Source organism: Budorcas taxicolor, chromosome 3 (assembly GCF_023091745.1).
Source record: "Budorcas taxicolor isolate Tak-1 chromosome 3, Takin1.1, whole genome shotgun sequence".
Taxonomy (NCBI): Eukaryota; Metazoa; Chordata; class Mammalia; order Artiodactyla; family Bovidae; genus Budorcas; species Budorcas taxicolor.
In genome coordinates, this window is record NC_068912.1 from 70,074,885 (window position 1) to 70,098,992 (window position 24,108).

A 24,108-nucleotide genomic window follows, 5' to 3' on the forward strand; every position below is an offset into this window, starting at 1 on the left:
ATGTGATATCACTTATATGCAGAAGCTAGATCATGACGCAAATGAACTATCTATGAAACAGAAACAGTCTCATAGAGATTCAGACTTGTGGTTGCCAAGGGGGGAAGGAGCGGGGGAGGGAAGGACTGGGAGTTTAGGATTAACAGAGGCAAACCGCTACATTTAGGATGGATACAGCAGAAATTAACACAACATTGTAAATCAGCTATACTTCAGTAAAAATTAAGAAAGAATAATTTTTTAAAAAAATAGAAAAGAGGAATAAAGAAAAATCTCACAGTAACTTTGGAGCTTCCTGGATCCCATCCCTGATAAATTTTAGATGATAGCAGATAGTTATCAAGTTGATCAACTTTTAAAATGAGAGTATAAAATGGTATTTGTCAGAAGGAAAGCATCTGTGATGCAGATCTAAAAATAATTTATATGAAGACTTAAATTATTAAAATAATAGGAAATGCCAAAACCACAACTCAGTGTTGACTACCTCATATTTTTATTTGATGTTCTAGAGTTTTTGTCTTTCAATTTATTAGCTCTATGACTAAATAGTAATTTCTTTTTAAATGTATATTTTTATGATTTGATATTCTGAAAATACATTGTGAAATGTCAATTTATAGTGAAAATAAATAGCAAATAAATATTAAGTGCTTCCACATTTTCATTTAACTTAGATGTCAGCACTCCTTTGGTATAAATATGGAAGGGATTAGAACTCAAACCAAGGCTTCTGATTCTTTGCAGTTTTTCACAGCACAGTTTATTGAGATTTCTGTGTCTTAAGTTATCATTTCTGACTGAGGATAGTGAAAAGCTATGCCCATCTTCACAGAGGCTGTGCCAGTGGCAAGCTCTGGTTTATGAGAAATAATGGGGAAAGAAAGTGAAAGTGAAGTAGCTCAGTCCTGTCCGACTCTTCGCAACCCCGTGGACGGTAGCCTACCAGGCTCTTCCCTCTGTGGGATTCTCCAGGAAAGAATACTGGAGTGGGTTGCCATTTCCTTCTCCAGGGATCGTCTCAGCTCAGGGATCGAACCTGGGTCTCCTGCATTGCAGGCAGACGCTTTAACCTCTGAGCCACCAGGGATTCCCTAATGGGGAAAGAAGGTATAAGTATTTTGTCCTGAACAAAAAAGATATCAGTTGTTTCATTCACAGAGTCTAAAGAGAGGAAAAATCCTGTCCTTGGACTCCAGGAAAATAAGCAGCAAAGTGATCCCCTTGAAAGCTGTTGATTTCAAAGTGAAAACTAAGAAAAATGTTATGATTTTTACTCAAATATTCCTAATGTTAAGGTTCCCTTGGAAGGGTATAATAGTTCTGTTTTGAAGTAGACACTGAAACTTAGAGGCATTAAAAAAAATCATTTTATTTTTGCAATGACTATGTGATTTTAAAAGATAGTATATAGGAGTAAATATTATACATAGTTGTTTTTAAAAGTTAAGGGTTTCTCTAAAATATAGAGAAAGGTTAAATCTTGCTTTTCTGAAAGTCTGATACACTCAACAAACTCTTATTAACAGCAGCTTTATAATATCTATTAGAAACATCATTCTACCAAGACATTTTGGAACCAAATCTCAGTAATCTTCAGGGAAGATAGTAACACTGATTCCTGGATCATCATGGTCATTATTTTCCAGTTCTTTTTCATTCCCTTCAGTAACACGTTTGCCACGTGCTTTTGCTGGGTTCCTTTTTTTTTTACGAATATATGATGTATTAACTTTCTCTTTAGGATGTGAGGTTGTAGAAACAGTTTCTTTTTCCAAAGCATGTTGTAGGCAGTGGTAAAACCTGTAAAGAAATAAAATACTTCTGTTATGTATCTGTGTGTTCTCAAACAAAATGACTAAAATATTCCTCAAACATAAAAGTATATAAATCTGGTATCTCATATTAACCTTAAGATATGAAATAAATCACAGAAATAATGTACTTCTTGTTTTCATGATTGCTTATTTATGAAAAGTAATGCATTTTCAGTTCTTTAAGAACAGTCTTGAAAACTGGATTGCAATCACCTCTTGACAACCTCTATCCTATTTCTATTCCAGATGTAGGAGTCAAAGAAAGGTAAAAAAAGAACAGAAATACTTTTCTTTTAAAAAAAATCATAACTGTAACAGAATTTTAGAGAATTTGGAAAATATATGAAGTTACAGAGATGACCTCCACATAATTACCTAAAAATAACCACTCTCAATATTTTTATTTTTTCCAGCTTACTGAATTAATACATCTGTCCATGTATACATATACCTGTCTTTTATACAACTGTGATATTACATACAAAGTTTTACTTTGTTTTTTCAAATTTAATATTTATTGAAAACACTTTCCACATCACTAAATGAATTACAAAATAATACTTTTAAATGGTAGTATAACATTATGTCACTTAGATTGGCCTTTATTTTCAAGTTTTCCCAATACAAACAATGTTATAAACATTTTGGAAATAATATGATCTGAGTCTTCAGCTATTTAGGATAGATACCTTGAAAGTAATTACATGGTTAAAAGGTATAAGTATTTAAGGCTCTTGATAAACACTGTTTTCCAGAATGGGTATTCAAAAAAATATGCTCCTAACAGCAGAACTTGAGACCACTTCATTCATATAGTGAATATTACATCAAAAATATGCTTTACTTTGACAGGTGATAGGGTCTCTCATTATTTTTTTATTTCTTTGAAAGTGAATATATTTTGTTTATTGTTATTTGAATTTTTTACTGTAAATTATTCTTTCCCTTTACTCATTTTTCCAGCGGAGGGTTTGTGTTCATTTTCGGCAGACACCAGAAAGCAGCAAGTGGCTTGGTTTGCTCCATATGCTTCACATCAGTGCTCCACTGGGAAAGCTGAGGTTCCTAATTTCAACCTCACTGAGTCTCAAATTCCTCATTCAGAAAACTAGCTGTTATCCTGTACTTAGCACGGTTGTCAGAGGGTTGGTTATATATGTAAGTACTTAGCACAGACCCTGGCACTGATTAAGTTCTCCAATGTGACTATTCTTACAGAATATAAACTCCGTGACACCAAGGACTCCATTTATCTTGTCACCTGTTCTATTCTTAGCATGGAGTACAGTGCAGCCACACCTGGTTAAAAATATGCCCAGTAAGTGAATAAATAACAACTGAACAAAAAAGGTAAACATCCGAGGTGTTATCCTAGGTCCCAAATAAAATGGTCTAAAAGTTGAGAACGCTTCTGGCATTGTTGAGGTCTTATCACGATTTTAACAGTGTCCGACTCTTGGGGACCCTGTAGACTGCAGCACGCCTTTCCATCACCAACTCCCAGAGCTTGTTCAAACTCATGTCCATCGAGTCAGTGATGCCTTCCAACCATCTCATACTCTGTTATCCCCTTCTCCTTCTGCCTTCAGTCTTTCCCAGCATCAGGGTCCTTTCCAATGAGTCAGTCCTTCACATCTGGTAGCCAGTGTATTGGCGTTTCAGCTTCAGCATCAGTCCTTCCAATGAATATTCAGAACTGATTTCCTTTAGGATGGACTGGTTGGATCTCCTTGCAGTCCAAGGGACTCTTAAGTCTTTTCCAATACAGTTCAAAGGCATCAATTTTTCAGTGCTCAGCTTTCTTTATGGTCCAACTCTCACATCCATACGTGCCTACTGGAAAAACCATAGCTTTGACTGTAAGGACTTTTGTCAACAAAGTAATGTCTCTGCTTTTTAATATGCTGTCTAGGTTGGTCATAGCTTTTCTTCCAAGGAGTAAGCATCTTTTAATTTCATGGTTGCAGTCACCATCTGCAGTGATTTTGGAGCCCAAGAAAATAAAGTCTGTCACTGTTTACATTGTTTCCCCAACTATTTGCCATGAAGTGACAGGACCAAAGCCATGATCTTAGTTTCTTGAATGTTGAGTTTTAAGCTGGGTTTTTCACCCTCCTCTTTCACTTTCATCAAGAGGCTCTTTAGTTACTCTCTGCTTTCTGACAAAACGGTGGTGTCATTTGTATATCTGAAGTTATTGCTATTTCTCCGGGCAAGCTTGATTCCAGCTTGTGCTTCATAAGCCCGGCATTTCACATGATATACTCTGCATATAAGTTAAATAAACAGGGTGACAATATACAACCTTGATCCTTTCCCAATTTGGAACCAGTCCATTGTACCATGTCCAGTTCTAACTGGTGCTTCTTGACCTGCATACAGATTTCTCAGGGGGCAGGTCAGGTGGCCTAGTATTCCCATCTCTTGAAGGATTTTCCACAGTTTGTTGTGATCCACACAGCCAAAGGGTTTGAGGTAGTCAACAAAGCAGAAGTAGATGATTTTCTGGAACTCTCTGGCTTTTTCAAAGATCCAACAAATGTTGGCAATTTGATCTCTGGTTCCTCTGCCTTTTCTAAATCCAGCTTGAAGGTATGGAAGTTCTCAGTTCATGTCCTATTGAAGCATCACTTAGAGAATTTTGAGCAGTAGTTTGCTAGCATGTGAGATGAATGCAACTTTGCGGTAGTTTGAACATCCTTTGGCACTGCCTTTCTTTGGGAATGGAATGAAAACTGACCTTTTCCAGTCCTGTGGTCACTGCTGAGTTTTCCAAATTTGCTGGCATACTGAGTGTAGCACTTTAATAGCATCAGCATTTAGGACTTGAAACAGGTCTGCAGGAATTCCATCACCTCCACTAGCTTTGTTAGTAGTGATACTTCCACAGGCCCTCTTGACTTCACATTCCAGGATGTCTGGCTCTAGGTTAGTGATCACACCATCGTGATTATCTGGGTCATGAAGATCTTTTCTTGTATACCTCTTCTATGTATTCTTGCCACCTCTTCTTAGTATCTTCTGCTTCTGTTACGTCTATACCATTTCTGTCCTTTATTGTACCCATCTTTGCATGAAATATTCCCTTGGTATCATTAGTTTTCTTGGAAAGACCTCTAGTCTTTCCCATTCTGTTGTTTGCCTCTATTTCTTTGCACTGATCACTGAGGAAGGCTTTCTTACCTCTCCTTGCTATTCTTTGGAACTCTGCATTCAGATGCTTATATCTTTCCTTCTCTCCTTTGCCTTTTGCTTCTCTTCTTTTCTCAGCTATTTGTAAGGCCTCATCAGACAATCATTTTTCCTGGTTGTATTTCTTTTTCTTTGAGATGGTCTTGATCCCTGTCTCCTGTACAATGTCAGGAACCTCCATCCATAGTTCATCAGGCACTCTGTCTATCAGATCTAGTCCCTTCAATCTATTTCTCACTTCTACTGTATAATTATAAGGGATTTGATTTAGGTCATACCTGAATGATCTAGTGGTTTTCCCTACTTTCTCCAATTAAAGTCTAAATTTTACAATTAGGAGTTCATGATCTGAGCCACGGTTAGCTCTTGGTCTTGTTTTCGTTGACTGTATAGAGTTTCTCCATCTTTGGCTGCAAAAAATACAATCTGATTTCGGTATTGACCATCTGGTGATGTCCATGTGTAGAGTTGTCTATTGTGTGGTTGAAGAGGGTGTTTGCTATGACCAGTGTTCTCTTGGCAAAACTCTGTTAGCCTTTGCCCTCCATCATTTTGTACTCCAAGGCCAAACTTGCGTGTTACTCCAGGTTATCTCTTGACTTCCTACTTTTGCACTGCAGTCCCCTATGATGAAAAGGACATCTTTTTTTTTGGTGTTAGTTCTAGAAGGTCTTATAGGTCATCATAGAACCATTCAACTTCAGCTTCTTTGGCATTAGTGGTTGGGGCATAGACTTCGATTACTGTAATATTGAACGGTTTGCCTTGGAACCGAACAGAGATCATTCTGTCCTTTTTGAGATTGCATCCAAGTACTGCATTTTGGACTCTTGTTGACTAGGATGGCTATTCCATTTCTTCTAAGGGATTTTTGCCCATAGTAGTAGATACAATGGTCATCTGAATTAAGAAAATGCCCATTCCAGTCCATTTAGTTCACTGATTCCTAAAATGTCGAGGTTCACCCTTGCCATCTCCTGTTCAATCACTTTCAATGTACCTTGATTCATGGACCTAACATTCCAGATTCCTATGCAATATTGTTCTTTACAGCATTGGACTTAATTCCATCACCAGTCCCATCCATAACTGGGCATTGTTTTCGCTTTTGCTCCATCTCTTCATTCTTTCTGGAGTTACTTCTCCACTCTTCTTCAGTAGCATACTGAGCACCTACCTGGGGAGTCCATCTTTCAGTGTCATATCTTCTTGCTTTTACACACTGTTCATGGGGTTCTCAAGGCAAGAATACTGAAGAGGTTTGCCATTCCCTTTTCCATCATGCTCTTATATCCTATTATAATGGGAGATTATGACAGGAAGTTTTTGACATCTACAGGATAGATTGCTATCTGAACCAATTATGTTCTTTACATTAATTCAATAAACCGGCTAAGTTTCACTTGCAAAAGCTCTTAAACTGCCCTAAGAAAACCAAGCTAACTGCCTCTTCCCAAATACTTCACACAATGCTAAGATATACCTAACACGATTACCACGTTTCCTATCCATATTTTAAGAACTTACATAGTCACCACTATACACCTTGATATTCATCACCATTCTTGGCAGATAACTAGGCCTAAACGGTATTTCTAGAATAAATAAATCAATCTCAAAGAGGGAGGTACAGTGAAAGAGAAAACAGAACTTTAAGAATTAGAGCAAAAGGTTTCGAAAAATTTAAACTGATGTTTATTTTAGATCCCATAACATGGTCACAACCTTTTCATTTAACGTATTCCTTATATCCTTACTTACCTGAAACCTGGTTCCCCACAAACACACCACTGCCGTGCATTCCTGTCAAGTGGAGAACGCTTTTTCTTTCAGTATCCTGCCCACCAGAGAGGTGAACAATAAGGTAAGAATTCACCTGCCTCACCAACACTTTTCCAGACTAAACTCCTTTATCTGCCCCTCAGATTATCTACCAATATTCTTTTCAGTCCTTTATACTCATGAAAACTTCTACACTTGGCCTGATCTTTGTCTCCAGGTCTTGCCATTATCCTGGGTGACTTCAATGATTGGTTTTCTTCTCATTTTCCACACTGCCTATATAGCACGGTTTTTAAAAATGCCTCAGTAGAATGACTCACTTTATGTAAAACAAATCTAAGTATGCTACAAAAGGGTATGAATCACCCTTATCTGATCATAAGAGGCTATTCATGATGTTCAACATTCTTTTCCATCAGTCTCTCCCCAACCCTGCTCTTTAAACTTAGGTAACCAGGTCTTTTCTCTGGATTCTACTGTATTCCTCGAAAATTAAAGATAAGATTAAATTCTTCTTTTATGAGCACAGCAAATTAACAGCTGTGTAAAATACCTTGTTGACCACACTAAAAAGGTAATTAAAGAGGAATAGGTGCCTTACTTCTAATCTTCCATTAAACAACCTAAGAATTCAAAGCTATAATCCTTGGGGAACCAAAGAAACAAGTGGTAAAAAGGAACAAAGACCTTTTCCATGTTGAGAGCCAAGAATACAATTTCAACTACTTTTTTCTTTTTCTTTGTTAAGGGAACTTTTAAAATGTCCTTTGGGAAACTATCTTACTCAATAAGTCAGAAATTTGTTTCTCAATTACATGTTCTCTTCTCATGCTATGACCCTTTATACAGCATTCCAAAGCCTGATTCTCAAAATATAATTTTCTCAACTTTCAAAGGCAACAAAAAGAGCTGGGAGTATAAAAAGAAATATATGCTCAGGCAACTGTTTTTCTGCTCCTCTCCAAAGAAAAGCAAATCGTCTTCCGTTTTTCCACCTCTGTAGTCAAGGGTATCATGACACAGGGCAACTTGTATATAGTTCTCTTCATGACAGAACTTTTCAGACCAGCTCTGGGAAAACGAATTTTTGTTCTTCAGATCAGTTAGGGGACCATGGGCAATAAAAAGCTGGTATTTCTGACTTCTGAAATAGGAACATAAAGTTAATGAAATCTTAAGCACAGCTTCATATCCTTTTGCATACGTACATGTGTGGGCTTCCCTGGTGGCTCAGAGGTTAAAGCGTCTGCCTCCAATGCGGGAGACCCGGATTCGATCCCTGGGTCGGGAAGATCCCCTGGAGAAGGAAATGGCAACCCACTCCAGTATTCTTGCCTGGAGAATCCCATGGACTGAGGAGCCTTGTGGGCTGCAGTCCATGGGGTCACAAAGAGTTGGACACGACTGAGTGACTTTACTTACTTACTTAGTTACTTATGTGTGTAAAGTCGCTTCAGTTGTGTCTGACTCTGTGTAATGCTATGGACTGATCCTCCAGGCAAGAGTACTGGAGTGGGTTGCCCGGGGGTCTTCCCAACCCAGGGACTGAAGCGCATCTCCTGTGTTTCATCTCCTGTGGATTCTTTAACCCTGAACCACTGGGGAAGCCCTCACACCCTTTTAGGCTTCTATTACTCACCAATAACAAAAAGAAGACTATTCTCATATATTAGGTATTTGGGTTTTTAACTGATTTTAAGCTCTAGCATTTTTATTAAAAAACATATGTGACAGAACCTGTGCCAGGTGCTAAAAACAATAAGAGATGGCCTGTACCCTCAGGGAGCTCAGGGCTTGATGGGAGCTGCAGAGCTGTAAAGATAAATTCAATGCGCCACGAAAAAGCTAAGATAAAACAGGAAAACATGGGGCACTTAGCTCCAAGAAAGATCAAGAAATACTCCTTGGGGAAAAAAACCCCAAAGCCTGGGCTGAATCGCAAAAATGAATGGGAGCAAGCGAGGTGAATTCCTCTCTCTTCTGGCACAGAGAGGAATTATGAGAGGAAAAACTGAGGGGAGGGGACATCAAAGGAGAAAATACCAGAAAACGTATGTTTTCCCTTTATATTACTTACTTCTCTGACCATAAGTATATAGAGAATTGTGTGAGTTATTTATTTACCAGCTTTATTTCCTTAAAAAAAAAAAAAAAGAGTTGACTCCGCCTTCTCCTCTGCCCTCATTTCTATCTGCTGCCACGTTAGGATTATGCTCTGCAGGACGATTCCCATTCACCTTGTTACTTGGAGTCCTGTTACTTCTTACCGAGACTATGTAGCAAGTCTATTCTGGTAACCCCATCGGTAAGCCATCTTACACGTCTTCCAGAATAATGACCTTAAGTTTGTGAAGCCATAAAGGTAGCACTATTTTCTTTTAAAGTAGCACTACTGTTACAACCAGTCTGTCAAATAAATTCAGCAAGCATTTATTACCCACTGTTCTCCTATCAGACACTCAGAAAATGATGAGAAACTGTACTTGCCTTTGGGGAACTCAATATAATGTATTAACTTTTCAGTTCCTTTATTATTTATGATTAATTCAATAAAGTTATTGGGTTTCTACTCTATAAAGTTTTAGGATAAGAGATATTTAAAGTGTGGGTATGGATGGATATGTGTTTGGTTGGTATCTGTGTGTGGGGGGAGTTAGTCCTATTTAAAAGGTGACCATCTTGTAGTGGGGTAAAAAGACATACATGAAATTAAGTAAGTATAATTCAATATGGTTCACATTTCTCTTTGCACTGAAGCATAAACAGTAATAATGCTTGTAAGTGGTAAGACTCTGAACCAAGGAAATTGTTAAAAGAGGTTAAGACTAAGATAAGATATTGAGGAAAGGCTGATGGGATATTTGATTAGATATATTCAATAGGTTATTAGATATATGGGCCCAGAACTTGGGAGATATTTGGAAGATCTACCCCAGGTGGTGGTAATGGTAAAGGACCCTCCTGCCAATGCAGGAGACATAAGAGATATGGGTTCAATCCCTGAGGTGGGAAGATTCCCCTGGAGAAGGGCATGGCAACCCACTCTAGTATTCTTGCCTGGAGAATCCCTATGGACAGAGGGGCCTGGCGTGCTGCAGTCCATAGTGTCTCAGAGTCGGACATGACTGAAGCGACTTAGCAACCAGTGTCTGGGGAAGCTAAAGCAATGGGAGGAATCCCGGAGAACAAAAGTATTTAACCAATAGGTAGAATAACAAGAGAAATCCAGAAGGAAGCTAAGAAAAAGCACCAGAAGGAAAGGAGCAAAGTGATGTCACGCAAATGCTTACCAACAGGTGTAAGGAAAATGATCAATGTCATTAATCATCAGGGAAATGCAAATCAAAATCATAATGAGATATCATCTCACACCTGCAAGGATGGCACTTAACAAAACAAAACAAAAGACAAGTGTTGGCAGGGATGTTGAGGAAAGGATGCCAATGAACTGAATAATGGCTAAAATTGTGAATTTTATGTTATGTATATTTTACCATAAAAAAGTAAAAAACAAAAAACCAACCATTAGAAATATTTACTTTTTTGCTCTAATTTCCTTAATTTTTATCAATATTATATGCCAATATACTTGGACTTTTTATTCTACATTTTATTTAACATTTATTTTCTTATTACACAGTTGGTGAGAAGAGGAACACGGCTAATGTCATCCAATCTAAGTCAATCTTGATCTCTTATTAACAGCTACAAAGATAGCCCTCCTCTTGTAACTGGTAAATAAACCTCCAAACTTCCCATGTTTCACCTGGAAATCATTATAGATGAAATTATCTTCCTCTTTCCATGAAGAAGTGGGCTTGGGAATTGTTTTTTACGAAAGAGACCTCTTGCTATTAAAATAATATCTTAACTTTTGATTATCACATTTCAAGAATATTTCTTGTTGCTGGAATGCTACTCATTAGGATTTTGACTTTTAAAACTTCTCTTATTACAGCTGTTTGAATTGTGAAACTTTGGTTCCATGACAAACCAATTTTATACTCAACATCTGATTGCAGAACTCATCACCTCCAGTGTTTAATTTTTCTCTTTTCCACATCAGAAGAGTAGCTCTTTTTCTGCATTTGGTTGAATATACAGCTGTTCCCCAAGGAGCTCCCTAATTTGTTCACTCTTTCTGAATTCACATGTAATCTTCTAATCAGTATCTTAAGACACTTTTTACCCTTCTTTAATTTTTCACTGATTTTATATGATGAGCATGACTCTCTTGATAGCAGCATGCACACTATAATCTCAAAACATATTTTTGAGTCAATGGATTTAAAGCATAATTTGATTTTATAGTTGGTGAACGTGGCTCAATTAACTTCACCAGGTGTACAGTTAGTTGATCTTGGGCTATATTTATAATCTTGTTGAAATTCAAGTAAGAAAACAGAGAAACTGATTTCCTACCTCCTACTTTTTCACCAACAGTCTCACAGTTAGAATACTAACAAATGTAGCCAACTTTTGGGATGGTACCAATAAATACTGCAGCCTGGCATGCTGCAGTCCATGGGGTTGCATAGAGGTAGACACGACTTAGCAACTGAAAAACCAACAATAAATACCTATGTACAGTTCAAACTCTGTAGCCTGGTGGAATGGAGACAGCAAGGGCACCCCACTCCAGTACTTTCACCTGGAAGATCCCATGGACGGAAGAGCCTAGTAGGCTATAGTCCATGAGGTCGCTAAGAGTTGGACATGACTAAGCGACTTCTCTTTCACTTTTCCTTTCATGCATTGGAGAAGGAAACGGCAACCCACTGTACTTGCCTGGAGAATCCCAGGGACAGGGGAGCCTGTTGGGCTGCCGTCTATGGGGTTGCACAGAGTCGGACACAACTGAGGTGACTTAGCAGCTGCAGCAGCCTGGTGGAATGGCTGGGTAACTTCAGTTACTTTCTTGAAATCACTTTATTTAGAACATCTGCTCAAAGTACCTTGTGATCAGGAAAACTCTTAAGTTTTTTCAACCAGGTTTCCACTAAAAAACTAAGCCCTAACGCCCACAGACAGCCACTATTTTATGTCATGAATTAATTAACTTATCTCCAATGTATCTTGGCTGGTATAATTTATATGGCACTGCTGGGAGAACTGAGAAAGAGTCACTTGCATAATTTTGTTAATTTTATGGTTCAAATAAGGAGCTCTGGATGAAAAAGCTTGGATGGTGATACTGAGGTAATTAAAGGCTTATTCTCCGTATGAGTCAGTGAAGAAGGAGAAAGGTTATCCTAAGAATCATGACATGACACAGATGGGGCCTGTCATTCGATATATGCCGTCTAATATATGCTAAAATTGTTAAGACAGATACAAGAAAACTGAAGCCAAGAGAGTTAAGTTGTGGTGGGTGCAGGATTTGAACTCAGTTCTGCCTCTGGAACCCAATTCTACCTCTTTCCAGCATGCTACTGTGCTGCCAGAGTGGCTTCTGGCTTTAGCTGTTTAGTAAAAACTTCTAGGTAGTAAAGAATTTTAAGGTATTAAAGAATGTTAAGCAGACGAGTTAAGCAAGAGGATTCCTTTTCACTTTATAGACAGGATTCTGATGGTGTTACAGAGAATGGCTTAGGAGAGAGACACCCTGAAAACATTCTACTCTTAGATCAGTGTTCCTGAATGAAGAATGTGGCAGGAAGGGTGGGGAGAGAAGAGTGAGTCAGGAGTGATTTCAGCAGTGACTGACTGGTTGTGAGGTGACCAAAGGGGTGCTGCTGCTGCTGCTGCTAAGTTGCTTCAGTCATGTCCGACTCTGCGACTCCATAGATGGCAGCCCACCAGGCTCCCCTGTCCTTGGGATTCTCCAGGCAAGAATACTGGAGTGAGTTGCCATTTCCTTCTCTGATGCATGAAGGTGAAAAGCGAAAGTGAAGTTGCTCAGTCATGTCTGACTCTTAGCGACCCCATGGACTGCAGCCTCCCAGGCTCCTCTGTCCATGGGATTTTCCAGGCAAGAGTCCTGGAGTGGGGTGCCATTGCCTTCTCCAGACCAAAGGGGTGGGGAGAAAGCCAAAAGGAAATAATAAATGACGACAAGATGATTTCTTCAATAACTCAGAAATACACATCTTACTGATGGTAGGTTAGTGGCATTTACCTTCATATATAAAAAGCAGCATAATAGTCACTTCTTTATATCAAAAATTCTATTCTGAGGAAAAAGTTGAGAAAAAGTAATGTAAAATTAATCAAGCAGAAACAAGAGAAATATAAAGATGTGCACGGACAGCCATAATCCTTCTGACTGGGGCAGTTATGCCAAGTCAAATCTAATTCATGACAAGAACTGGGTTCTGATCTAGCCAGATCAGATTAAAATTAACCAGGCCGTTCTCCTCAAAAGGAGATTTTAAGTAATCTTCAGCAGGTCCCATCCCAGGGGCAGAGTGCACCGTGTCCCTGGCTGCCTTCGGCTGGATCAGTTTTGTCCCTGTGGCTGCCTTGCTCTCACCTGAGTGACTATTTCTCCTTAATGCCTGGTGCTGGCAGCTGCATGTCCCACTGTCCTGCCTGGAGCTTCCTCCCCTTTATGCTCCATGTAGTACCCACTGCAGTTTGGCCTTTATGCGTACTATGTGCTAAGTCTCTTCAGTTGTGTCCGACTCTGGGCAACCCTGTGGCCAGTACCCCACGAGGTTCCTCTGTCCATGGGGTTTCCCAGGCAAGAATACTGGAGCGGGTTGCCATTTCCTTCTCGAGGGATCTTCCCAACCTAGGGATCGAACCCACATCTCTTATGTCTCCTGCACTGGCAGGCAGGTTTCTTACCACTGGCCTACTCTCATCAATTATTTTCATTATCTTTATTATTTATGATAAGGCTACAAATATAAAAGCAGCTGGGAGTATAAACTGGAGATGATGTGTATTAATATTTTCAAAGAAGGCCTAGGTATATAAGACGAACATGGAAATATATCATTAACATACCTTTCAATTCTCTTCTTGTTTTCTTCCATTTTTTGATTTGCTATCTTTAGTACGAAGTTGATGTATTCCTCTGTCACCATCAGTTTTCCTTGATGGCTTAATGGAACTTCTAAGCCATGGGTGCTCCGGACAGCCTACAAGGAACAATTTAGACTGGATGACTTATGTACTAGAGATGCTGAAGATAACTGAAGAATAGTCCACTCAGGGCTGTGTTTATATATAGTTTAGCTCCTTTAGAGGGCTTCCCTGGTGGCTCAGTGGGTAAAGCGTCTGCCTACAATGTGGGAGACCCGGGTTTGATCCCTGGGTCAGGAAGATCCCCTGGAGAAGGAAATGGCAACCCACTCCAGTACTCTTGCCTGGAAAATCCCATGGACTGAGAAGCCTAGTAGGCTACAGTCCATGGGGTCGCAAAAAGTTGGACACGACTGAGCGACTTTCCTTTCCTTTCCTTTAGCTCCATTACAGCACTTAGGTTTGCACTTTGATACAATTTAGTCAAATACAGTTGAATCAAAGGAGAGTAAATAGATTTTCCTATCATATAAAGTCATTTGCAAAGAAAATCGTTTTATACACTGTCTTTCAGAGAAGCAGATATTATCAGAGTTCAATAAACTTAATAGTATCAATTTCACGAAATCTAAGGAAGTTTTAATATACTATTTAAAGAAACAAAATAAATGAAACCTCAACAGAAGTTTTAAGGGAAAATCAAAATGGCTTGGATGCTGAAGGGCCTCTTAGCAATGCTTGTGCAGGGTGGTTACAAGATAAAGCAGGCCTGTTCCATCACACAAAGTGGCTGCTTTCTTGATGCTTTAGGGTTGCCAGTCTTAGTAACCCCATTGAGGAAACAGTCAGCATGTTCTCAGTAAATCCAAACACTGGATATAGGTTAAGAAACAACAGAAACTCCTATGAGGCAGAAAAATTCATTCAACGAGCCTTTACTGAGTGTCTGCAATTTTGCAGGCCCCACGGAAGGTATGAAGATACAGGATGAATACACATGGTCCCCATCTAAAAGAGAGCTAACACGTCTGAACGAAATACCAAGTGAACAAAGAATCACAATCCAACACGGTACCAAGAAGAAACACATAAATGTGCGTGTGCATGCATGCATGCATACACACACACAAACACAAAATACTAAGGAAAAGTATTCAATAGAAGAGGAGCAACTAACTGAGACAGGTGGTGGTTTTATGGGATTTTAAACCATACGTATAATTTCACCAGATGTAAAAATGGGAGAAGGGGAGCATTCAGCCAGAGAAAGAACTTTTCTATAGTGACAGGACATGAAAAGCATAATATGTTCGGGAAATGACGAACAGCATTTTCTCTGGCTGGAGTGGAAGCGTGCTAGTGGAATGTGAGCATAAATAAGGTAGATGCAAAATAGTTTATTTATGTAAGGTCTTGAAAGTCAGAGAAAATACCAGGTGACCTTGACTTCTTTAAAACCGGCATTCTGACACTACTGGCTAGAGGGACTGAAGGAAAAGATGGGGAGGACGAAGACCAGGCAGGAGACTGCTGTAAAGACAGAGGTGAGAGATGAAGAGGGCTTAAGCAGGGGCAGTGGAAGAGGGCTGGGAGAGGTGGAGTCCAGAGTGAGGACTTAGAGGTAGATGTGACAGATTTCTCGCTAATTTAATAAAGAAGACAAAGGAGAGAAAGGTGGAAGAGTGGTTCTGTTTTCGCTCGGGCCACCAGACGTACACAGTGGGGAGTGAGACGGGGACTCAAATCAGTACCATGAGCTCTGCTTTTCTATTTAGTCATGCACCCTTATGGCAGAAAGTGAAGAGGAACGAAAAAGCCTCTTGATGAAAGTGAAACAGAGTGAAAAAGTTGGCTTAAGGCTCAACATTCAGAAAATGAAGATCATGACATCTGGTCCCATCACTTCATGGGAAATAGATGGGGAAACAGTGGAAACAGTGTCAGACTTCATTTTTTGGGGCTCCAAAATCACTGCAGATGGTGACTGCAGCCATGAAATTAAAAGACGCTTATTCCTTGGAAGAAAAGTTATGAAGGATGCCGTGATCTTCGTTTTCGTGAGCTTTAAGCCAACTTTTTCACTCTCCTCTTTCACTTTCATCAAGAGGCTATTTAGTTCCTCTTCACTTTCTGCCATAAGGGTGGTGTCATCTGCATATCTGAGGTTATTGATATTTCTCCCGGCAATCTTGATTGCAGCTTGTGTTTCTTCCAGTCCAGCGTTTCTCATGATGTGCTCTGCCTCAAATGTAAAGCTAAGAACTCTGGACTTTGCCCTGTACCGAAAAGTCAGTCACTGAAGGTTTCTGAACAGGGAATGGCAGGAAGATTTGAGTAGAAGGTTATTTGATAATCTGGATTACTTCATGATCAAAGAATTGCTTTTCACCAAAAGTACCTTACCAGCATAATCTTTCCTCTCTTTCCCACAGTTATGCCAGAGTTCCTGAAGCCAGAATCCATTGCCACTGAATGCTGTAAGAAAATAAATTTGTTAAATTCTGATCATCTGGCTAACCATATAAACACTTTAGCTCTACAAACTGCTGAAACATATATAACCTCAAATCTATAATTAGATAAAACATTAGTTGATTAAATTAGCATTGTATTAACTGTGGTAGAAGATTTAAAGTTCAAAATTACATCTACTCATATACCTATAAATTCAAGTATAATCACAAAATTTTACCAGAATCTGTGCATCTTGCAACTGTCGACACTGCACATGAAGAACAAGTGGTTCAAATTTCAAAACAGCATCGCCCTTTGCTTTCTTCAGGGCCACAGTCTAAACATATGGAAAACATTAGAATTAGACACAAACACATGATCCTATTCCTTGGTGACCCTTTATCTTATGTACCTTCAATATTTCCAAGGAACTTTCAGACTCATTCTGCATCGTTCTTCCACAGTAACTCTTCACTCTGCTTTCTTGGATCTCTTTCTCCAAAACTCATTAATCTGCTTATTCTTTTAGGAGACTTGATTTCTAATCCTCTCATAAACCATCTGTGGCATTCTTTCAAACCATACCTCCAACGAGTAAACTATTACTTTTTATTTTTAATAAAGGAATATGGAATGTGAAGACTGTACTAGATCTGTCTAAATGCTTTGCTGTTAGATTGAGGATTGAGACACATGTATTATTATGCTTCAGCTAGAATCTGTTATGTGAACGGAGAACTTCCAGATGTTCAAGCTGGATTTAGAAAAGGCAGAGGAATCAGAGATTAAACTGCCAACATCTGTTGGATCACAGAAAATGCAAGGGAATTCCAGAAAAACATCTATTTCTGCCTCATTAACTATGCTAAACCCTTTGACTGTGTGGATCACAACAAACGGTGGAAAATTCTTAGAGATGGGAATACCAGACCACCTAACCTGCCTCCTGAGAAATCTGTATGCAGGTCAAGAAGCAATAGTCACAATTGAACATGGAACAACAGACTGGTTCAAAATCGGGAAAGGAATACGTCAAGGCTGTATATTGTCACCATGTTTATTTAACTTATATGCAGAGTATATCATGTGAAATGCTGGGCTGGATGAATCACAAGCTGGAATCAAGATTGCTGGGAGAAATAACAACAACCTCAGATATACAGATGATACACCGCCCTTATGGCAGAAAGTGAAGAGGAACTAAAAAGCCTCTTGATGAAGGTGAAAGAGGAGAGTGAAAAAGCTGGCTTAAAACGCAACATTCAAAAAACAAAGATCATGGCATCTGGTCCCATCACTTCAGGGCATAGAGATGGGGAAAAATAGAAACAGTGTAAGACTTTATTTTCTTGGGCTCTAAAATCACTGTGAACGATGAATGCAGCCATGAAATTAAAAGACGCTTGCTCCTTGGAAGAAAAGTTATGACCAACCTAGACACCGTATTAAAAAGCAGAGATATTACTTTGCCTACAAAGGTCTGTCTAGTCAAAGCTATGCTTTTTCCAGTAGTCATATATGGATGTAAGAGCTGGACGATAAAGTAAACTGAGCTCCAAAGAATTGATGCTTTTGAATTGTGGTGTTGGAGAAGACTCTTGAGAGTCTCTTGGACTGCAAGGAGATCCAATCAGTCCATCCTAAAGGAAATCAGTTTTGAATATTCATTGGAAGAACTGATGCTGAAGCTGAAACTCCAATACTTTGGCCACCTGATGGGAGGAACTGACTCATGAGGAAAAGACCCTGATGCTAGAAAGATTGAAGGCAGGAGTAGGGGACAACAGATGGTTGGATGGCATCACCGAGTCAATGGACATGAGTTTCAGCAAGCGCTGGGAGATGGTGAAGGACACGGAAGCCTGGTGTGTTGCAGTCCATGGGGTCACAAAGAGTTGCACGTGACTCAGTGACTGAACAGCAACAGAATCTGGACGAGGCAGGTGTTACCTCTGTCTGCCTAACCTAACCGCACCATTCTCCCTCCTTCACATCATTTGACTCTGGTGTGACTGTCAGTTGTGACCCTGTCGCTCATTGCTCCCACTATATAATATCAGACAACAAGTGCCTGGGTCTAATCAAGGAGAGCATTCTATTCTACTGCCAATGATAACTCATCTTGGCAGAGAATGCCTCACCAGGTAGGATGACTCAGAGTCCTTTGGAAATAATGCATGGATCTTAAAAGTGAATCTTTTTCTGCTGGGGTTGCTGGCAGCTATCTTTCCTGCCACAAAGATCATCTGCAGCGGAAGAGAAGGGCAAACATACAGAGAGAACCAGTACCCAGAGGGGACTGAGTGAGTACTCTGAAGACAACATTTAGGCACCTGAGCCAGTAATGTAAAACGCCCGACTAATATGAATTTATATGAACTCACCTAAACATTTTAATTTAGGGAACTAAATAATCCAGCATAGACAGTAGTCTCCCACAACTAAAAAAATAGCCATTGTAATGAATGCTCTTTAGCCCTTGTAATCTGCAGTCATTAAAACTGTGCACATAAATTGAATTTTCGATTCTTTTCATATATATTTAAAGTGACTGTGAATTAAAGTTTATTTCCAAATTTATATATAAAAACTTACCACATCATCTTTCACACAGGCTTTGTGTGTAACCAGTAGCCAGCAACAGTTTTGTTTCTGAACCTCAGAACCATTTATACTCTAAAATGAAAAAATAACATAGTTTAAGTTAGTCACATAATATTTATAAAATAAGAAGTACAATGTGTAGCATATTTTGTGCTTGTGCTGTCCTTAGTCACTCAGTCATGTCCAACTCTTAGGCGACCCCAGGCTCCTCTGTCCGTGGCGATTCTCCAGGCAAGAATACTAGAGTAGGTTGCCATGCCGTCCTCCAGGAGATCTTCCCAACCCAGAGATCCAACCCAGGTCTCCCACATTGCAGGAGGATTCTTTTCCGTCTGAGCCATTAGGGAAGCCCATTTTAGGCTTTCTCCTAAGAATTAAGAATCACAAGTGGTGGTTTTAAGTATAACTAAGAACAATTGAATAGGCTTTTGGGTAAAATTAAACATAAAACAAAAATGAAAATAAATTATTTGAGATAGAAAGAAAGTAATTTATTAAGATAAAAATACTTAATAAATATTTTCTGAAATACAGTCATGTTTTTGTTAGAAGAAAAGGTATTATTACCAGGGGTTGTATACTAGTAGCCCCTAAGTTGTATTCTAGCTGTTTTATATGATTCAGATCAGTTCAGTCACTCAGTCGTGTCCGACCCTTTGCAACCCCATGAATAGCAGCACGTCAGGCCTCCCTGTCCCTCATCATCTCCCGGAGTTCACTCAGACTCACGTCCATCGAGTCCGTGATGCCATCCAGCCATCTCATCCTCGGTCGACCCCTTCTCCTCCTGCCCCCAATCCCTCCCAGCATGAGAGTCTTTTCCAATGAGTCAACTCTTCGCATGAGGTGGCCAAAGTACTGGAGTTTCAGCTTTAGCATCATTCCTTCCAAAGAAATCCCAGGGTTGATCTCCTTCAAAATGGACTGGTTGGATCTCCTTGCAGTCCAAGGGACTCTCAAGAGTCTTCTCCAACACCACAGTTCAAAGGCATCAATTCTTCAGCGTTCAGCCTTCTTCACAGTCCAACTCTCACATCCATACATGACCACAGGAAAAACCATAGCCTTGACTAGACAGACCTTAGTCGGCAAAGTAATGTCTCTGCTTTTGAATATACTATCTAGGTTGGTCATAACTTTTCTTCCAAGGAGTAAGCGTCTTTTAATATGATTAGCAGAACATTGAAAATATTTTTTTAAAATTCCTCTTGTAAGAAAGCACTGTTCCAGTCCCACACAAGATCTACTGATGCCTGATCTGTTCATACCTTTCTATGTCCCTAGTCACTATTGGCATAAATTTGTGACCTCTGGATTAGACTTTATATGTAGCACCAAAGAGCAGAGCTAGGACTGAAAGTTTAGAATTTTATTTTACCAGTATTCTTTGTTTATTAACTGTAAAAATGTTTACTTGTTAAGTTCTATTGGGTACTTTGTATATAAACAGAAGAAAAGCTATGACAAACCTAGACAGCATATTAAAAATCAGTGACACTATTTTGCCAACAAAGGTCCACATAGTCAAAGCTATGATTATTCCAATAGTCATGTATGGACATGAGAGTTGGACCATAAAGAAGGCTGAGTGCCAAAGAACTATGCTTTCTAGCTTGGTTTTGAAGAAGATTCTTGAGAATCCCTTGAACAGCAAGGATATCAAACCAGTCAATCCTGAAGGCAGTCAGTCCTAAATATTCATTGGAAGGACTGATGCTGAAACTGAAGCTCCAATACTTTGGCCACATAATGTAAAGAACTGACTCATTACAAAAGACCCTGATGCTGGGAAACATTGAAGGCAAAAAGAGAAGAGGGCAGCAGACGATGAGATGGTAAGATAGCATTACTGACTCAATGGACGTGAGTTTGAGCAAGCTCTGGGAGATGGTGAAGGACAGGGAAGCCTGGCTTACCGCAGTCCATGGGGTCACAAAGAGTCTGACTTGACTGAGCGACAACAATACATATAAACAGATCCTATCCTCAAGGACAATTGAAAAAGGATACAGGAAACCACATGCACTTTCTATGCAGTAAACAGGGTTTATATATAAACTGTAAAAGTTTCCAACTAACTTATTGAAATAATTCCAACAAATTGGAACTGCTACGACTAAAAATATACAAAATTTATAGTTTTGAGTCTAAACTATAATAGATTTTCCCCTACTATACAGAGGGGATTTCATCAATCTTGGCCCCCAGTGTTTATGTGGGTATGTTTCCTAAAACTGTACAAATGTTAATATTGGGCTTCCCTGGTGGCTCAGACAGTAAACAATTCATCTGCAATGCAGGAGACCCAGGTCAGATCCAAATATGGTATTATAAAGAAATTGCTTTTCATTTGCTACTGTTCAACTCAGTCATCTTCTTATGCTTAATCCTTACTAGTCACTTGTGTTATTTCATTTTCTTCTTTTTTTTCATTTCTCTTGGTTTATCAACGTCTTTGTTACTGGTTTCCAAGAGCTCATTTATGACTAAGGTTAACCATTTGTCAGGCAATGAAAATGAAATACCATATTTTACTGTCAATTTACTATGATGTTTTATATTTTGCTTGTGTATTAAAATATAGTCATGCTTTGTTTCATGAAAATAAATCAATCACCATACTTCCACAAGGTGACTTTTATACATTAGGTACACAGGAGACTTTGCCATCTGGCTTTAGAATGGAGAAGAGTTGCGCTTCTTCAAATAACTGATCTGTTTTCATTGAATGACCTCAGTCAGGGACTGATGTTGATCTAATGCTGGCTGCCCTAAATCTTACAGCCAAATATGTGACCCACCTCTAGCAAATTAACAGTCTCGTGGTATATTTTGAGAACTAATGCCATTTCTGCTTCATCTTATCTATACTCCTTTTATCCAGATTTTCTCACGTTTTATTTTCCTTCTTGTATTGCCTACTTGTAAGCTGATCCAAATTCTTCCAGAAATAAGGCAAAGTGAAAATAAATACAAGGTATAAGGTAATACATAAAATGAAAAGATGTTCAGGAAAAAGTCCTAAAGATAGTTCAGAAGAAGTAGTCATTGCTTCCAAGCAGATGTGTGTGTTTGTGCTCAGGTAGGAAAGGGGAGTTTGGGGAGGTATCTCTCAGATATGCAAAGATGGGGGTAAACATTTCAGGAAAAATAAAGATGAACAAAGGCAGATAAATGTAAGAGGAAAAAGAGAATAGTTCAGTTTCAGTGACCAGATTAAGATGAGGAGTCAGAGGGGAAAAACAGCTGAAAAGTGTATTAGAGTATCTCACCAGGGCTTCCCTGACGGCTCTGATGGTAAAGAATCCACCTGCAGTGCAGGAGACCTGGGTTCCATCCCTGGGTTGGGAAGATCCCCTGGAGGAGGGCATGGCAACCTACTCCAGTATTCTTGCCTGGAGGATCCCCATGGACGGAGAAGCCTGGCCAGGCTACAGTTCATGAGGTTGCAAAGAGCTGGACACGACTGAGTGACTAAGCACAACAAAGCACAAAGTATTTCAGCATAGATGAGTGACATGCACACACTGTGCTTTATAAAGGGGAATCTGTTACCAGGGTGTAACATGGTTTGGGGTAGGGAGACTGGTAATTCAGTGACCTGTTAGGAAATCACTGTATAAATTCAGGTAAGACCAGGGCAGGAGAAATGAGGGAAGAGAGAGAAAGCAAGCCAAGCAATGGAAGCAAAATAAGAATGAATAGACCCTGCTAACTTGGGAGACATTCACATGACCTGTCAGTGAGAGATCTAAAGAATGAGTTTACAAGCATGGCGTCTTGCAAGCTCTGAATTCGATCTTAATGTTAAAGTGAACACACAGCTAACTTTTATAGTGCACTTAATATGCCAGGCAGGGTGCTAAAGTTTTAAAGTTGTGTCCAGCTCTTTGCGACCCAGCGGACTATACAGTCCACGGAATTCTCCAGGCCAGAATACTGGAGTGGATAGCCTTTCCCTTTTCTAGGGGATCTTCCCAACCCAGGCCTCCCGCACTGCAGGCGGACTCTCTACCAGCTGAGACACAAGGGCTTCCCTCGTGGCTTCCTTTTTTGAAGCAACGTAATCACTGACTCGATGGACGTGAGTCTGAGTGAACTCCGGGAATTGGTGATGGACAGGGAGGCCTGGCGTGCTGCGATTCATGGGGTCGCAAAAGGTCTGACACGACTGAGCGACTGAACTGAACGGAACTGAAAAATTACCAGAGTTGTAATAATAGAGTGGGCCACTAGGAGGCAGTGAACTCCTTAACCATGCTGCTGCTGCTGCTAAGTCGCTTCAGTCGTGTCCGACTCCGTGCGACCCCAGAGACGGCAGCCCACCAGGCTCCCCCGTCCCTGGGATTCTCCAGGCAAGAACACTGGAGTGGGTTGCCATTTCCTTCTCCAATGCATGAAGGTGAAAAGTGAAAGTGAAGTCGCTCAGTCGTGTCCGACTCTTAGCGACCCCATGGACTGCAGCCTACCAGGCTCCTCTGTCCATGGGATTTTCCAGGCAAGAGTACTGGAGTGGGGTGCCATTGCCTTCTCCGCCTTAACCATAGCGAGCAGCAATCAACTGGTTAACAAAGGTTTGGTAGAGCGGTCGACCAGAAGGGAGCCGCCTCGCCAGACTAGAAAATCTTTAAATCTCCTTAGTATTGAAAAAATAAAATTCCCTTAGTGTGTGTTTTTTTTAAAGTCTCTAAACCTTGCAACTCAACATCATTCCCAGGCTAGCAGTTTCAGCATTATTTGGGGGCTTGTAAGAAATGCAGATTAAGTCCTAGCCTTGACGTGTAGAATCAGAATATGTATTTTTAAAATTCTCCCAAGTAATTAATAAACACATTAAAGTTTTAGACACATCGATTTAAGTAACGCTGCCAGCTTAAGGAGACCGAGATCACCGAGCAGAAGGACAAACAGGCAAGCTAGGTTGGGGTGTTACATCGGGCGGGTGTAGGAGTTTCCGTCGTGCACAATACAGGGCAGGACTGGAAGGGCACAAAGGGTCCTCACCCCGTCTAGGAGGATGATTCGGCCAGCGCAGGAACTGGTGGTGAAAAACTGTTCTTGCCCATTTAGGAGCTGCACAATCTCTAACACGTCCTCGTCCACACTGCCCTTCCGGCTGAGGTCCGCTTTGCTCAGACACTGCGCCTTCCACCTCTTGAACTCTGCGCTAAGATCCATGCGACGAAGGAGTTAAAGAGTCTGGACTTTTCGCGTTAGCCTTGCTTCCCCTGGAGGCAGCCATATTGACGTCAATGGTGGCCGGGAAGGTCCAAACTCCTTCTTGAGACCC

General features: G+C 40.0%; 1 protein-coding gene across 2 annotated transcripts; it reads right to left on the minus strand.

Annotated features, from left to right (window-relative positions):
* Positions 1–1,435: 1,435 nt before the first annotated feature.
* Positions 1,436–24,036, minus strand: TYW3 (tRNA-yW synthesizing protein 3 homolog). 2 transcript variants are annotated; one of them, XM_052637763.1, is made up of 7 exons: positions 23,823–24,036; positions 18,810–18,890; positions 16,453–16,551; positions 16,164–16,235; positions 13,743–13,876; positions 8,000–8,088; positions 1,760–1,803 (listed from the first exon to the last, which is right to left on the minus strand). In XM_052637763.1, the coding sequence occupies exons 1-6, from the start codon at positions 23,994–23,996 to the stop codon at positions 8,022–8,024; spliced, it is 627 nt and encodes a 208-aa protein (XP_052493723.1). In that variant the 5' UTR covers positions 23,997–24,036; the 3' UTR covers positions 1,760–1,803; positions 8,000–8,021. The 2 variants fall into 2 exon arrangements, with proteins under 2 accessions (XP_052493722.1, XP_052493723.1); XM_052637762.1 differs by lacking the exon at positions 8,000–8,088 and having other exon boundaries at positions 1,436–1,803.
* Between the last annotated feature and the right edge of the window lie 72 nt (positions 24,037–24,108).